This window comes from Vicugna pacos, chromosome 5, assembly GCF_048564905.1.
Source record: "Vicugna pacos chromosome 5, VicPac4, whole genome shotgun sequence".
In the NCBI taxonomy this organism is placed as follows: Eukaryota; Metazoa; Chordata; class Mammalia; order Artiodactyla; family Camelidae; genus Vicugna; species Vicugna pacos.
The window spans coordinates 92,634,315-92,652,334 of record NC_132991.1 but is presented as its reverse complement, the minus strand read 5'-3'; the positions used below and the strand labels follow the sequence as shown (position 1 = coordinate 92,652,334).

Sequence of the window (18,020 nt, the reverse complement as noted above, 5' to 3'; positions counted from 1 at the left end):
GATGTGTACTAAGTTATTAGGTCCTAGTGATCTAAAGAATAAAGAAAAAATCAAAACAACCACGGATGAGGAAATTAAATTTCAGATATTCCTTTGAAAGAATAAAGCATGCAAAAAAAATACACCATTGATAGAACCACAGCCCCTTTCAATATATTTTCTGAGGAATAGAAGTCAGTCACGAAACAGTACATGCCACATAACGCTATACACATTTCTAGAGAACACAAAATGAATCTGTCCTGATAGAGAGCAAATAACTGCTGCTTAACAGGAATTAATAGGAAAGAAGACAAGGCCACTTCCTGGGGCGACAGAAATGCACCGACAGGAGTGTGCGTTACACGGGTGTGTGCGGTTGTCAAAACTGGAGGAGCTGGGGGGGAGGGGGTAGCTCAGTGGTAGAGTGTGTGCTTGGCGTGTTCCAGGTCCTGGGCCTAATCCCCAGCATCTCTGTTAAGAATAATAATAATAAATAAAAATAAATAAATCTGATTACCACCCCCTAAAAACACTGGTGGAACGGATGGCTCACTTGAGATGTGTGGAATATACTGCATGCAAAATAAATATACCTTGATATAAATGTTTAAAAATTACCCCCTCTGCATCCCTAAATAATCTAATAATGGCTAGACTTTACGAGTTATCTCAACAATCGCAAAAGGACGCCTCAAGTGAGCCTTTTGTTTATATTTGGACTGAGAATAAGGTATTTAAATGACTGGTAAGAGCCCTGCGCACGTTCAGCCTGCAAGTCAGGGCTTCCTGCGGCCTGTGCTTTAATAAACAGATTCGCAAAGGGAGGGGCCTCTCCTGAGCTTGGGAAGGGCAGCCCCGTGAGGACAGGAAAAGCAGTGGACCAGGCAGTCACGCAAGGGGAGCAAGAATTTTGCAGGAGCACAGCCATCAAGGCCACGAGCAGTGACGCTGACATCGCTGGACACACACTGACCACTGGGCCATCTGGCTACAGGACAACTACTCCATAAAATCTCGGCAAACACGCCAGGGGGGAAGGCCATGGTGACCTGAAAGTTCATAGTTGATGGCAAAGGAGTGTCCTGCAGGTGAGGAGCCTGATGGACAGCTCCAGGGTCTGGCAAGGCCACGCTAAAGCCAGTGTCGGAACGTCGGTCCTTCATTTAACAGCCCAGCCGGCCCTCACAGGACCCTGGGATCCAGCGCGGGGCACCTGTCAGGAGATCCACGGGGAGATGGGCTGTTCCAAGCAACAACTGCACCGCACCCCCTCGCCTCGGGGAACAGGGTTTCATTGTAAATACGCACACGGAAAGTGCTGTTGCAGTTTTCACGCAACGGCCTGCCGGCTGGCCAAGCATCATTCCTGTTCTGCAGAGAGCCTGCTGGAGTGTGAGCAACGTCGGAGCAAAGCTTTCCAGGCTTCCTGCGAGCACTTCGTTTAGGGGAGCATTCTCTGATGGCGGCTTCACAGACAGATGAAGCCCAGCCATGAGGGGTGTGCATTTCAGAAATAAAGGGTGGTGGGCAACGCCGAGGGACAAGCAGGTGTGACAACGGGGTGAGCGAGGCAGAGGGAACGGCCACGCTCCTAACTCAAAGCCCGTGGCCCTGGTCCCTGCCCTGGAATAAGTTACTCAGCCTCCCCCGGCTCCACGGTTTCCAAACCGCACATGCAATCATCAGGGATAGAGTCCTTTTCAACCTGGTGTTGAAACCAGGGAGTTCTTAGGAAGCCATGATTGAGCCAGAATGTTTGTGTCTGTCTCTCCAGAGCAGATGAACAGCCTGACCTTCCAACCGTAGAAAATCATGACTTGAGAAGCAGGGCCAACACCTGCAGGGCTTCCCTTCCCGCCTCCACCCGCTCTGCGGCCTGGGAAGGACCTGTGTCCCTCCCCGCCTCCCTGGGCCTGACTCTCCCTGCCCCGTCCTCGTTTCCCACACGGAGTCCCTGGCTCACTCTGAGGGATGCTCTGGATGAACACGCCTGGCGCTGCCTGGCTTAGTGGGCTTTAGGTGAGGGTAACAGCGTCTGCAGGGACGTCAGGAGGTTTGGGAAATGGCTTCTCAGCATCACAGACGAGGGTGGGCGAGGTCCAGAGGTCAGGTCCTCGAGCCAGCAGAGGGGCGGGGACAGCTGGCCTGCCCTGTGGCCGCAGACCAGACTCCTCAGCGCCCAGTGTAGCTCTGGCTCCCAATTCCCAAGGGAGAGCCGAGGAGAGCATCCCGGCGGCCCTGGACCAGCAGTCACCTCGCCTGCACGCGCCGCTCCCACGGCTCTGCACGGCCGAGGCTGCCCTTTCCTGTGCACTTGGCAGCTGGCTGCTGCAGAGAGAGCGGGGCCTCCCTGGAGAATCTGGGAGAAAGTCAAGGAGCTAATCCTGAGTGACCTTCAGACCTCGAGACTTCATCTCCCAGCAAATGTGGTTCATTTGATCATATGACTGCAGGTTAAAAAGGGCGGAAAATGACTCTGGAGCAAGGCTTGGCCTTCACCTTGCCCCAGAACAACCCTCTTCCGTCCACCCCATCCACACTCGGGGCCTCTGGGCCTCCCCTTGAGATTGGCCGGCGACCTGGGATCAGCCTCCCCTTCTGGTCCCGCTCTGCCGCCCTCGGGCGCCGTGGGGCAGGGGAGAGGGGGCTGCAGGCCCGCCTGGAGGGGCCCGCCCTCCCCGAGTCCCAGCACCTGCGGCCCCCACACCTCCTGGGGCTCTGGGACAGTGCTCTGGACAGCCAGGTGGCCTAGGCACACACCTGGGGGAAAAGGAGGACACGAGTTCCACCCCGCAAATGACCAAGTCAGAGGCCAGAGTCAGGGGCGGGAGGACCGCGGACGGCGCCTGGTGGGTCTCATCTCAGCCTCCCCTCCCCGCTACAGCACGGAAGATGAGTCTGTGCCTCCGTGCTGCCCTGAACGTATGAACGCCTAGGGAAGCAGGTGCTATGCTCCCAGTTTACAGACGACAAGACTGAGATCTGGGCGTGGTCTGCTAACTTGCTACTGGGGGCACAGTGAGGACCAGAACTCGGCTTGGGCAGCGTCCGAAGCTCCTGCCTTTGTCCCCTCCCGAGCTGCCGTCTGCAGCTTCCACCACAGATGGAGGAGAAAAGCCATTACACTTGTCATCTTGGTTTGTCTTTAAACTAAACTTCCAAAAGCACCTTTCCTGAGCTCCAGACTAACCTGGCAGGGGGCTAAGCTGGTTAGAAACTGGTGTTCCTTAAGGGACAGTCACGATACCGTCTGGGGCCTGGGAGCTGGCTCGTCACCTTCCAGCAGCTTCTGTGGCACTACAAGGCGGCCTCCAGGCCTTCTCCCCGCCCGTCTCCAGCCTCTGTCAAGCAGGCCTGCTCCCTGTCACCTGCTGGCCAGCAGACTTCAAGTAAGGAATGTGTGGTCAGGAAGGAGACCTCCCACACCTGGGTGGCAAGTCTAAGCGAGATCAGTATTTCCAGCAAGTGCCACAAAAGCCCTGTTTCTGCTCTTTCCTCATACAAAGTGCTCAAAGGACCCCCCTCCCCAAAAGCAGACACGGAGCCGAGCAACAGGCAGGGTGGAACCCTGACAAAGCAACCAGAGATTCTGCACTTGGCGGAGGCAGGTGGGTATGGCCGATGTGCCTCTGGGGAAACAAGAACTTAACGCACAGAATGGAGACTGTTGAGACGGACCAGTCATCTCTCCATGTTGACGAAGCCCTGAACAGGAAACTAAAAACTCTGCCTGTCATGCTTTTGGCCGTCACTCTCCACAGTGCTCAGAGGGGATACGGTCCCCCAGCGCCGGCAAGAAGGCGATGTGCTACGTGGCAGTGGGGTGGGCGTAGGAGAGGGTGAGGCCCCTGCCCCAAGCTGCCCATTTTATACGGGCGGGAGGTGGGGGGACAGGCAGACACGCTGTCACCTGGTCATCCTGCGTCCTGCTGACCCCAATGGCAGCTGTACCACGTCTCCTGTTGCCCGCTGTCACATGCCCGTCTGTCCCCGACCCCACAACAGCCCAGCAGCAGGGCACCGAGGCTCAGAGTGCAGGCTTTGGAGATGGGCTCCTGGGACAAACTCCCTGGCTCTCAGTACCTGCTGTGTGGCCTCTGTGTCCTCAGCTCTAACATGGGGACAAAAACTGCAGCTTTCCAAGGGGTTCTCGGAGATGTAAGTAACAGGACACCATCTAGCAGGGGTGGCTGTGCTCTGCCAGGTGGGACAGCGTTGGAGGTGCCGTCAGAAGTGGGCAGGCAGTGGATGACTGGCACATGTGGCCTTTGCAGCACGGACGGGCCATGTTGATCCTGGAGGATATGCTTTGCACGGAGCACAGGGAACACCAGCCTTTTCAATCAACCAGGAAGTGCTCCCACCACCCCAGTCTGTCTCTGGCCCTGATGGCTTTAGTGTGGTGGGTGTGAGGGGCCGAGGTCACCCTGCCTTGGGTGACACGATCCTCAATTGGAAGTACCTCTCATAAGCCCAGTGACCAGGCTCACAAGCCACACAGCAGACTCCTCTTTGGGGCCTCCGGGAGACCAGTCTCTGAGCTGGGGTTGGCCTGCTCCGAGTCACTGTGCTGGATTCCAGGAAGTCAGTTTCCCTGTCTGGTGTCCTCTTCTCTGGTCCTAAGCAGACATCTCCTGACTTTATTAAGATCGTGAGGATCAGGGTGAAAACACCAGGGCAGCTCCTGGAGGTCCTTGAGGAGAACATCACTGAGTCAGCACGCTTACGTATGTGTCCTCCAGGATCACGTGTGTCAGATCACACACAGCAGAGACGCTTTTTCTATGAGTCCCTAAGATTGAGTGATGTGTACTCCAGGTAATGTTTGTCTTCTAGACCCCAGGTTGGTGAAATTTTGTTCAGTTACAAATGACATTTAATTATTTGAAGCTTTAATGCTGTGGCCACTGCTGTTCCCACTCTCCAGGGCCTCAAGCAGTTTCTTGGAGGAACCAGGACTCCGCAGCAGGGACAGGCTTGCCTTGCCCCGCTGGTTGGGGAGGGCACGCCCCAAAGCCCAGAGACCTCGCTCCACGGCCATGGCTGGACAGGCAAGGCTGGGCCTTGGCTGTGCCTAACCACCTTGTTCAAACCGCTGGGCATAAACTGGTGCAAAGTCCACCTTTATTAACACAAAGTCAAACTGTCAGGATTTTACCACTGAAATTACCCTTTGTTTGCTCTGCTTGTCATTTAAAGGCCTCGCCATCCGCCCAGTGGCCCAAGAGAAAGAACGAAACACCACCCTGGATGCTTGCTCTTCCCCAGGCTGCCCAGACCCCGTTGGTCCCCCTGCCTCCCGAGGACGGCCGTGCAGCCGGCGGGGCCTGGGTTGGATTCTGGCTCCTGCAGTCACAGACTGAGGGACTCAGGCCAGTTTTCATCTCTATTAAAGGAAAGGAACAACCTAATAACAAAAAGGGGCGGAAGACCTAGACAGACATTTCTCCAATGAAGACACACACGTGGCCAGCAGGCACATGAAAAGATGCTCAATTATCACTAATTATCAGAGAAATGCAAATCAAAACTACAATGAGGTATCACCTCACACCAGTCAGAAGGGCCATCATCAAAAAGTCCACAACAAATGGTAAACGCTGGAGAGGGTGTGGAGAGAAGGGAGCCCTCCTGCACTGCTGGTGGGGATGTTGCAGCCACTGTGGAGGACAGGATGGAGGTTCCTTAAGAAACTAGAAATGGAGTTACCATACGATCCAGCAATCCCACTCTGGGGCATATAACTGGACAAGATGAAAACTCTGATTCAATAAGGTACACGCACCCCAATGTTCACAGCAGCACTATTTACAACACCCAAGACATGGAAGCAACCTAAATGTCCACGAACATATGACTGGGTAAAGAAGATGTGGTGTATCTATGTAATGGAGTATCACTCAGACATAAAAAGAATGAAGTAATGCCATTTGCAGCAACATGGATGGACCGAGAGATGATCACACTAAGTGAAGTAAGTCAGACAGAGAAAGACAAATGTCATATGAAATCACTTATATGTGGAGTCTAAAAAAATGATACAAATGAACTTATTTACAAACCAGAAATAGACTCATAGACATAGAAAACTTATGCTTACCAAAGGGGAAAGGAGGAGTGGAGGGATAAATTGGGAGTTCGGGATTTGCAGATATAAACTACTATATATAAAATAGATAAACAACAAGGTCCTACCTTATAGCACAGAGAACTATACTCAAAAGCTTATAACAACCTATAATAAAAAATAATATGAAAAAGAATATATATGTTCATGTATAACTGAATCACTATGCTGTACACCAGAAACTAACAACATTGTAAATCAATTCTACTGTAATAAAAACAAAAGGGGGGAAGGAACTCACCAATTTATCCTATGGATTCTATGAGGCAGTGGCTGCGACAGGCATGGCCTCTTTAGGCTCCTGAAGGCCTAACATCTTGTGATCCAACTCCCCAGCTCACCTGGACACAAGGAACCGCTTCCGCCTGGCCGCACTCTCCTTTGGTCTGTCCCCCCAAGTGTAAGGAGTCTTTACCAAAGTGCACATCCTGCTCAGAGCACTGGGCTGGACAGCCTTCTGCACCACTGCCCCTGCCGGATGAAGGGCAGCCCTGCTGGCCAGGCCGGCCTTTCCCCTCCGCCCAGGCTTCAGCCACCCTCGTGTGTTTCTGCATCTCTGCCCAGAATGGCCTCTCCTTGTGGAATCCCTTGCCCAAACTGTTCTCCTTGGAAACTCCTTCTTTTAACAAAAAATGGGCATAATTCATATATCACACAATTCACGCTCAAATGTGCATGATTTGGTGGGTTTTAGTAATTTACAAGGTTGTACAGCCATCACCACTATGGAAATCCAAGCAATTTTCATTATCCACCCCCACGCCGCCAAAACCCTAACCCTTTAAGCAGCACCCCCCAGTACACCAGTGCCCTCACCCCCAGCCCCTGACAATCACGGATCTACCTTTTGTCTCAAAGGATCTGCCTATTCCAGGTCACTCCACATAAAGGGAATAATACGATGTGTGGTCCATGTCTGGCTCCTCTCACCCAGCGTAACATTTTCCAGGTTCATCCAAGTTGTAACACGCATTGCACTTTATTCCTTTTTGTGTCTGAATAACAGTCCATTGTATGGATAAACCATCATTTGTTTATCCATTCTTCATTAAAATTTTGTTTTTAATTTTATGGAAGCATAGTCGATGTATAGCCATTCATCATTTGATGGACACCTGGTTTGTTTTCACTTTTTGGCTATTATGAATAAGGCTGCTCCAAACCCTCATGTTCAAATGTTTATGTGGGCACGTGTGTTCATTTCTCTTAGGTATATACTTAGAGAGGAACTGCTGGGCCATCTCGGAAGTCTATGCTTAACTTTTTGAGGAAATGCCAGGCTGTTTTCCAAGGTGGCTGTCATTTAATATTCTAATCACATTTCTCCACATCAACACCAACACCTGTCCTCTTCTTGAGTATGGCCGTCTCAGTGGGTGTGCAGCAGCACCTCAGTGTGGACTGACCTGCATTCCCCTAATCAGTGAGGACGTCTGGCATCTTCTCATGTGCTTATTGGCTATTCGTATTTCTTCTTTAGAGAAATGTCTATTCCAATTCTTGGCACACTTTTAAACTGAGTTACTTGTTTCCTGTTGCTGAACTGTACATGTTCTTTGTAACTTCTGCATGTAAGACTCTTACCTGATACATGGATTTCAAATATTTTCACTCTCCATGTTTTTACTTTCTTGATACTGTCTTTTGAAGCAGGAAAACTTTCCATTTCAATGAAGTCCGATTTATTTTTCCTTTGTTGCTTGTGCTCTAGGTGTCATACAGATTTACCTCCCTGTTTTCTTCTAGAAGTTTTATAGTTTTACTTTTCACATTGAGATCTTTGATTCATTTGGAGTTAATTTTTGTGGATTGCACGAGACGGGGTCTAACTTCATTGTTTTGTATGTGGATGTTCAGTTGTCCCAGCACCACTTGTTGGAGGAATATTCTTTCCCCATTGAATTATCTTAGCATCTTTGTTGAAAGTCAATTAACCATAGATGTATGGGCTTATTTCAGGACACTCAAACTTTATACCGTTGACCTGTATGTCTACTCTAAGGCCAATACCACACTTGACAGAATCACACTTGACAGAATCCAGTCTTGGATTATTGTAATTTTGTAGAAAGTTTTGTAAGATATATGAGTCCTCCGACTTTGTTACTCCTTTCCAACACTGTTTTTCCTATTCGAAGGTCTCATGAATTTCCACATAAATTGTACGATCAGCTTGTCCATTTCTGCAAAAAAAAAAAAGGGCATTTCTAATTCTGAAAGGGAGTGTGTTGAATCTATACATCAATTTGGGGAGGACTGCTAAACTAGCAATATTAAATCCTCCAATCCATGAACATGGATGTCTTGTCAAGTATTTAGGTCTTCTTTAATTTCTCTCAATGATGCTTCGTAGTTTTCAAAATCCAGGTTAAATTTGTTCTTAGGTCTATTATTCTTTTTGATGCTATTATAAATAGAATTATGCCCCTAATTTTATTTTGGATTGTCCATTGGTTGTGCATAGAAGTACAGCTGAATTCTGTATATTGCCGAAGTCCTTCATTAGCTCTAGTAGTTTACAGTGAATTCTTTCAGATTTTCTGCATCCAAGATCACATCATCTGCAAACAAAGGTAGTTTTAATTCTCCCTTTCTGATCTGAGTGCCTTTGGTTTCTTTCTCTTGCCTAATTCCTGGCTTGAACCTCCAGTACAGTGTTGAAGAGAAGTGGCGACAGTGGACGTCCTCGTCTTGTTCCTGATCTTAGGGAGGAAACTTTCAGTACTTTACCATTAAGTTTGCTGTGAGCTGTGGGTTTTCATAGATGCCCTTTATTAGGTTGAGAAAGTTTCTTTTTATTCCTACTTCGCTGAGTGTTTGTATCATGAGGAGGTACTGAATTCTGTCAAGTGTATTTTTGGTATCTCTTGAGATGACTGTGTAATATTTGTCCTTTTTATTCTATTAATGTGGCAATTACATTGACTGATTTTTGTGCATTGAACTAACCTTGCATTCCTGAGGAAAATGACATTTGATCATAGTATAGAATCCTCTTGTACTGGGGTCAGACACAGAGATGTCCTCTGTGGGTTGTAACACCTGCTGGGATGGCATACTGGACATGCCAGGCCACAATAGAGTCTGGTGAAAAAAAAGAGGACAGATACTAGGTTGTAAGAAGTGAGGAATAAAGTCCAGGGACTCAGGCTAAGATGGAGAGAGGGACTCCAGGCAGAGTTGTGGGCATTTGTTTATACTGCTTGGTGTAGACCCCTGCTTCTCAAATTTTAACGTACATAAGAATCACCCAGAGAGTTAAAACACATCCCTGGGTCCCACCACAAGGATACTGACTGGGTTCGCTTGGAACGGGGCCCAAGAATGTGCATTCCTAGGTGATGCTGATGCATAAACCACTTCACAGACACAAAGTGAAATAAATGGGGACCACATCTTCCACATCAGCAGACCCTCCCCAGCACCTGAGAAGGCACGGGGCCACTTGCCTCTCTCACTGCCGGCACGCGGGACCCCGTGGGACCCCGTGGGACCCAGGCCCAAAGCTGATTCCAGATAAAAGGAGCCCAGGAAACATTGTACATAGTATTTCCTTTTAGCATTAAACCTACATGACTAAGTGGGTGGGTTAATGACTAGCTTCATCTTACAAATGAGAAATATCCTGGTTTTTTAAAAAATCAAAATTGCAGAAGGTGCCAGCTGTGAAAGCAGAAGTAGAAATCGTCTGGCCCAGATCCATATTTCATCACGCAGATAATAAACATGGTGGTGAGGCTTTTGGAAATCCAAGCTGAATGTTTTCAACAGTGTTCAGTCAGGGACAGGAGCAGAGGGAGGCTGAGGCAGGAGAAGGATGTGGTGACGTAAAAGCTGGGGCTCAAACCCCACGACTACGCTGGCTGATCTGTACGTTTAGGTCTCGGCACTGTCGTCCCTGAAAGCTCTAAGGATTAGCACTGACTGCAGAGGATTAAGACTTTAGAATCATGACCGAGTGATTTAAAAGATCAGGCTTGCCATATGAATGCAAACCAAAAGTGAATGATGCTTTATTATCCTCAAGTTACCATGAATGAGGCTACAAGATTTTATTAATGGAAATATATTGTAGTTATGTTATTATGCATAATAAATGTACATTAACAATATATAAACAGGGACAACAATGGCTAATAAGCATATGAGCTGGGGCCACGGGGAGGAGAGGGCATGGATGCTGATAAACATGTGGTATCTCTAGATGTCACAGCAACCATCGGGTTTGGCCATAGGATGCTGAGCAGCAGAAGGACCAGGGATGCGCGTCAGGAGTCAGGTCCTGGGTTCAAGTGATCTATCCCTTAGTCCTGGGTGACCATGGACAAATGACTCCAGGACTCTGACTCCACAATCCTCTCATATGGGTAACGGGGGTCCATCCTGTGTCACAGGACTGCTCTGTGCTAAGGAAAACCATCCAGTGCATGGTGAACTCTGGACACAGCTGTGTTTGCTTCTGTGTCCCCTTCATTACTAGGGAGAAGAAAGCAGGACCCTCCTCAGAAGAGAGAAATTTTCTGGTGCAAGATGATCAAAACACCCCTGAGAGAAATGACCCTCTGGAAAATGTTCTACTGTTGGAGGAATCACAACAGAGGTGGCTGTTTTAGGGAGTATTTATAGGCTCCTGTTTAGAACGTCTCCCTTGATGTATACTTCGAGCCCGGCAGTTAATCTCCACATTACACGGCTCTATATACGCTCACAAGCGGATGCAGGCTCAGAAGGGACCGGGGTGCCTACAAGACCGCCGATGCTCGCAGATGACTGGCATTTTCAGCTACCAGTGATGAGAAAAATCTTACAAATAAAAAAATTCCTTGATTGTCTCCATGGCTACATTTCAGAGAGTAAATGAGGGGGACTTTGAACCCAAGACAGCTCCCTGGTCACAGAGCTGGCTCCCAGTACACATCTGTTTCCTGCGGGATCAAACACAAGACAGGTTTGCGTATGGCGGGCACACATAAGACAACAGCACTATTTTGTCCATCTGCTTCAAAGGCAAGTGTGAGGTTCAGTTCTGCTGCAAAAGGTGGATCGCAGCCTTATGGAGAATCTTGTCAAATCCGCCTTTCTTATAATTAGGGCTAGTCTATCCTGAGAGTTTACTCGGAGAGCACCGCGGCTGCCCGGATTCCCGCCACGCTCCCCGACCGCGGTGTGCCAGGTGAACTGCTCTATCTGTTGTCAACTGTAATCCAGACATACTGTTTTTGAAGCTGTGTTACTGCACTTCTCATTTGTACACTTCCCTAACTGGCTTAATATTTCTAGTCGAATATTTCTGATCTGGGCCGGAGCTCCAGTAAACTCAAGCATATTTAGCAACTTGCTAATGAGGACCATCTAGTCGCTGAGTTACGGCTCTTGTGGTCTGATTCCAAGCCTGCCGGCTGGCTGGCTAGAAGTCACTAAGTATCTTAAGTAAAATCCGAGGTCCCCAAGCAGCTGTTGGGTTTGCAGAGCTGTGGATGTATAAACTTCATTGGCAGTAAATGTCATCCTGCCCGCGGACAGCACGCCTGCAAACCCACGGCTCCTCGGAGCCCGCCACTGTCCCTGCCTGCCCAGGACACTGTCCCCGCCTGGACCTGAGGCCGGGAGGGTGGACCCACTCCGCCGGCTGGGACCAGGGCATGCCCCGCTGATGACAGAAATTCACTCTGAGTTGCAATTAGAGGCGCTGTCATTTTCGGGGGCTCCTGCCAATTAATTAAGCCTGTCAAACAGCAAAACCTCAGCGCTCACATGATAATTTATATGGGAAGAGACGAGCCTCACGGAGCACAGTGGCCTCCTCCACAAACAGAATTCTCCCTCGGAGCACGGAAACAAGAGAAGATAAATAAAATGAAACAACAGCAACAAAAAAAGGTGGGTGGGGAGGAGTGGGGGGTGGTCTGCACCGGGAAGGGGAGAGTGAGGCTGCCCTTGTTGTAATTGTTAACTCCGATCGCTGGAGTCGAAGACAGGCTGATTAAAACTCCAAACGAGCCCCCAGCTCCCTGAACCCTCTGCGTCCGTCCGGGATGATAGAATCAGAGGAGTTTATTCATACCATTAAGCCCCAGAGAACTTAATTGAAAGAGGAGCACAGCCCGGACCTTGACAAGCGGGAGGTCACAGTAATTGCTGCCGGACATATTTAACATTAAGATAATCAGGCCATTAATTACCCTTTGGATCATTAAATCAGCCAGTTGCAAAATGAAATTTCTGCCTCTATTACTCACTTGAGAGACCACAGGGGTGGCCTTTAATTTATCAGTGAGCTTGAGATACAAAGGCTGGGGCTGGGGGAGGGCAGGCGGGGAGGGGGCTGCGCGGTGGCAGTGGCGGCGGGGGCAGGGCATCAATCCGCCATGCTCGGTGATCGTGGCAAATTAAGTAGGTAAGATAACCTCCGCTTCCAAAGGCAGAAGCTGGGGGTATGTAAATAGATGAGGGCAGACAGGGAGATCAGAGTCTGCACACCACTTAGCAGGATAATAAAGGAAATCATCCTTGATTATCAGTGCTAATTTGGACACTGCCGGTAGCTTGTTATGCGTGTTCTGAGTAGCATTTAATTAATTCAATTGCTTGTTAATGAGGGAAGTGACATGTGGGGAGCAGATGCCACCGAACTGCAGATGGGCTCTGGTCATCACGGCAAAGTCCTCTCCCCCCCATTTCTCCCCCTGCCCATTTTTCTTTTCTCTTTTTTAAAAATTTTTTTAAGGAAAGAAAATAGGAAAAGGTGTCAAGCATAGAGGAACACTCAAAAGAGACAAAACACTGACCTCGGCGGGCCCAAGGACTGTTGAAAAATAATAAGAGGAGACAATCCTGGGGCCGCGTGGGTCCTCAGGCTCCCAGAGGCCCCGTTTGGATCAGTGCATCTTTATGCCAGAAATTTGAGCCTGAGATTACTATATTGTGATCTTATGATCAAACCTAACGAGACAGAGACGTGGCCAAGTGGTGCTGCTTTTAATATCTCAGAGTTGGCAGTGGGGATCCAATTATTTTCAGTTTGGATACATTTCCCCTTTATCAATATCTCCATGTGCATAAATAAGATGAAAGTAGCGTTCAGAAATCAAAAGGAGACGGCGCTCGGTCCCCGGCAGACTCGCTCCGCCAGGAGGTGTGCGGCCCGTCTCTCCCACGCGGGTTTCTGACGTCCGGCCCCAAATCTTCCTCTCGAAGTGACATCTTTTTATAGGTTAAAGACAAGAGGGGAGTTTAGGGGCGCAGGTGAACTTGCAAATAATGGAAACCAGAGAAAGGATGCCGAGGGAGGGAAGAACGTGCACCCTCCATCAGCTGACGCGGCTCCCTTCCGGGTGGAATCAAAGAGGTGACGGGTGATTTCAGCTGGGCTTCGAGCTTCTCCCAAGGGCTTTTTCATGGAATGGGGACCACAGCTCTCCATTCTAGGTCCCTTTGATTTCCTAGACCAAATTGGCAGGCCCCCGGACCTCCACATAAATAGGCTACCTGCACTGAAATGCAAACAGCCACGGGTCCCTGCAGACCCTCCTGGGCCAAAGGCCTCAACTCGGAGACACAGTGACGGAAGATGCAGGGAGAATGCAGCTCAGCCCAGCAGAGTCTGGCTCCTGCCCAGAGGGACGTGGCACCAGAGGGCTCCGCTCGGTCCCAGCAGGAAATTATTTTCCCTGGGGTCAATCCAAAAAGCTTCTTAGTGAAAAGGGGTAAGGATGAAGAAGGACTCCCCCGTGGTGATGCAGACTGGCTCCGGAAACACCATGCGAGGCCCAGGGTGAGAGGGTGTACATGGAGGTTGGCCGAGATGGCTTTGCCGTGTGCTGGGACTGCACTCAGGAACACACGAAGAATTCCGAGGCTCTGGGGCAGCAAGACCCTCCTGAGCTGTGTACTCCAAACAGACCAGTTCCCTCTTTGACTCACTCACTCGTGCGTTCCTTCACTCGAGAAATCTGCACGTGACTGTTTTCATTTCTCTCCCTTGGAGCTGTGTCCTGACACTGGAACCAGAGCCCTGCGGGGCTGCCCCAGGCCCCCGTGTCCAACCCCACGTGACAACACAGAGTAAGGGGCAGCCCACAAACTCCACTGCTGACTGTCCTGCAGAGAGCGCACTGCCCCTGTGTGAGCCCCCAGCATCCAGTGAGCTCTGTCCACTGGGACCACCTCTCTCCCACTTCAGCCGCCCTGTTCACAATCAATATTTTAAGTGTGTGCTTAAATGGTATCAATAGCAATTAGAGGGGAATTCTGATTCCACCCCAGATGTAGTTAATTGTTACGGCATCGATCTCCTCTACCTGCTCCTTTTTCCAAATTAAACCTCCATCACAGAGGGGGGCGAAGGGCATCCTCTCCCCCGCCTGCGACAATAAATTTAATATCGAATGCACCAGGAAAAAATGGTGGTGGTTGCAGAATCCATCCAGAAAGAATTTTTTTCTCCTTCCTGGGAGTAATTAAAAGATGCTTTTCTTGACTAACGATTCCCCGGTTTAGGAATGGGAAGTCAATACTGCTTTGCCGCCGTCAGCTTCGATTGATCTCCATGCTGTTCAAGTTTGAACGGAGGTTCTCAGGGCAGCTGAGAATCACTGGAACCAATTATGGGCCGTCCGAGCTGCCCTAATCAGGGGCGTGGGGACAGCGAGCAGGAGGGCAGACGGCTGATTGGGGCGCCTGTTTCCTTAACTCCCCTGCAGGTCTGGGAGACACCAGTGCAAGGGGTTTCAGTTCTTTCTTTGGAGAAAGATCTGCCGTGTTCTACTTCCCCGTGATCCTGAGTCTGTGCGCGCGCGTGTGTGAGTGTGTGTGCGTGTGTGCATGTGTGTGTGTGCGCGCGCGCACGCGCTGGGGAAGGAATGGCACATTTCTAATTATATTCCACTGTCAGAATGAATCTTCTGAACAAGACAGACTGGACGAAGCTTCTCAGGAAAACAGCTGGGCCCTTTTCCAAAGAATCAGACTGGATATACTGCACTTGGCTTTTCCTAGGATAGAGATACAAGCGTATTAAAATATTTCTTTTTAGTATTACCTCAGGGCCATGTTAGAGACCCCTCCAGCTGTCCGTACGAGCAGTCGCAGGGTCTGCAGAGAGACCAAGGCGAGCCGGGTGGAAGGGAGTGTCTCCTCGTCTCGGAGAAGCAGGACCCAGACGAGCCATCCGTCCTCCCATCGAAGACTGGATTCCACGGGGACATTCTAGCCCAAACTTTGAGTTTGTATTTCTATTTGAGGAAACTGCGGGAGGTGGTGAAGGAGGAGGCACCTGAATCCTTGTCACACTGTGCTGCTGAGTTGTTTTTGAGCGTATCTGTGACTTTGCGTATGATCCACCCCGGCCTCAGCCTTCCAGCTGGCCTCCCCGCCTGTCTCCATCCCTTCTTATGACGCACTGGCTGCCTTCAGTCCTCTCGGGAGCAGGTCAAACATACACGAACACATGAACAGACCCAGCCCCTCACCCTCTGCCCGCCCCAGAGTCACTGTTAAAACACCACCCCCAGCTCTCCATGCCTTGCCCACCCCCACTCCTCACTGTACCCAAGGGTCCAGCTCCCCAAGGGCCCTGAGGTTTCCGTACTACTTCTCTGCCTAGGCCACTTGCATCCTCTGCCACATACACTCCCCACACCCCCGGGTCTGGAAGTCACTCCAGATTTTAAAGCCCTGCTCAGGTGACATTTCTCCAGGAACCTCCTGGAGCATACCAACTCCCTCCTGTCTACGCATTCCACCGCGTCCTGGCATCCTCAGCTGGCCCTGAGCAGCCGCCAGTCACTGCAGGCTTGTGATCATCATCTAATACTCAATGAAGATTTGCTGAATTGCATTAAAAACAAAACTCTCTGGGAGAATGAATAAAGGCACAAAGAAACACTGAATTTTCTATGGTGTTTATCCTCTTAGAAATGGACAGAATTTAGAAATTCCAAAGCTTCCTCTGGAAACACCACGTAATCACATCACCCTCACCACAGGGACTTCACTGCAGTGACTCCACTTGGGAGTGAGGAAGACTTTGACATGTCTCTAAAATGTAAAGGTACGATGTGTACAATACAGTTACATACTCAGGAGCTTAATTCAAATTTGCCAATTAGAACTATGACATACCATTACAGAGAAGGTCTTCACTTACGAAGATGAAATTAATATAAAGCATTTACCAGCTAGAAAATTAACCCACATCTTTGTTTCAGATCCTTCTAAATGGTTTCTAATTATGATAGTTGGAAAAACACACTTTTCTACTTCACGGTATTAAAAATAGTGTATATGCTCTTTTATACACAAACCGTCAAATGTATAAGGTTAATCTTTCCCCAACTTGTTTCAGCGTTTTCTGCATTCACACGTTAAATTCAATCCAATTTCCCAGCGTTTTTCTTTTTCAAACCTAAATAACTTCCAAGAAAACCACATGTATGAGAAAACAGGCATTAAAACACGGATTAATCTTTTAAAGGAATAGCCCTAGTTGCTGACCCAGCTGACTTCTTCATTAGTGTTAAGTCCAGATTAAAAAGATGTAAAAGTGGATCATTTCTTCAGTTGGTAAAAGAGGTGTCCACATGTATATTACAAGACACGACTCACGGAGAAAGCGCTCAGAGGGCCAACCTAGGCAATTTTAAACACATACACTTCGCGCCCCTTTCTTGCTCCCCCGCCCCCTCCCCGCAGAGCACCTAATCAAAGAGCAGGGTTAATAACACCAGCTTCATTCTCTCAAGTGAACCGAAGGGGGCACCACCAATTCATTTTTCAGAGTTAATGAAATCGAGCCCACTGGTCTGCCACATTGCAGCTGCTTAGCGGGACAGACCAATTTCCCGACCCGCGCGTGTGGCCGGACCACAGATGGACACGGGGCTCCCACGCTGTCTGATCACCAGCAGAACAGATCGGTTCTGACGACGGGCGACGTCCTCCCTCCCTGCCCCCCGCAGACACCCGAGCCGCCAAGGCTGCGCCCACCCCGCACCGCTGCCTCGGATGCAGGGATGCAGCCGCCGAGGCGGGCTGGCCCATCCCGCCTCTGCGAAAGAGGCTTTCTCCGAAGACGAGCCGTTTTATCACCTCTCAGGTACATTAAATATGCATGCGTACTCAAAAACGGTTTCTAATTGCTGTAAATGAAAAATGAGAATCGAAATGGCCTCAAAATAAATGCGCTTTTTTACACTGGGTAACAATTAACATTAATGAGGAGCCACCATACGTTACCCCATATTTGGCTGATTAAATGTGTTAGAAATATATTTTAGAAAATAAAATATATTTGGTTACTATAAACTGACTTAGTGTGGGTGGGGAGGCCGATGAGTCCATGCTTATCAAAGATAGAAGAATAACGAAGCTAAAGAATCAAAAATTCATAATTAGTGTGAACAGCACAGCTTATGCCTATTAGAAATGTATTAATTAAAGTGATATATTCATAAGGTTAGAAGCCTAATACATTTCTAAGAGAGGGAGAGGAATCCGCAAAGTGTAAAAACAAACATAAAAAGTTAAGGAGTCTGAATTATCCACGTCTGCTGAAGACCGACTTTAAACGCAGACGTTCGGGTGCCAGGTTAGTCAGCGTTCCCACAGGCAGGGAGGGCAGTTCCCACCCCGGTCGTGGGACGGCTGGCAGACGCCCCCTAACCACACGCCCTCCCACGCCCCTACCTCGTGGAGTCCAGCGAGGGCTTCGTCCGCCCCTGGCTGCTCTCCTCCCAGACGCTGTTGGCCAGCTCGTTCCCGATGGATGACATCACCTTGATCAGCTCGATGGGCCAGTCGTCGAGGTCCAGAGATCGGACTCGAGAGAGGTGGGTGCCAAGATTCCGGTGGATCCCTGAGCACTCGATGCACATGAGGGCTCCCAAGTTCAAACTGGCCCAGTTGGGATCTG

At 49.5% G+C, this 18,020-nt stretch overlaps 1 protein-coding gene across 5 annotated transcripts in view; it reads right to left on the bottom strand.

Annotated features, from left to right (window-relative positions):
• AGAP1 (ArfGAP with GTPase domain, ankyrin repeat and PH domain 1) overlaps window positions 1–18,020 on the bottom strand; it is a 510,942-nt gene that overhangs the window by 48,089 nt on the left and 444,833 nt on the right. For all 5 annotated transcript variants that reach the window (XM_072961884.1, XM_072961886.1, XM_072961882.1 and 2 more), the window contains one exon: window positions 17,795–18,017. In XM_072961884.1, coding sequence (XP_072817985.1) covers window positions 17,795–18,017 — 223 coding nt within the window. The remainder of the gene's footprint in view (window positions 1–17,794; window positions 18,018–18,020) is intronic.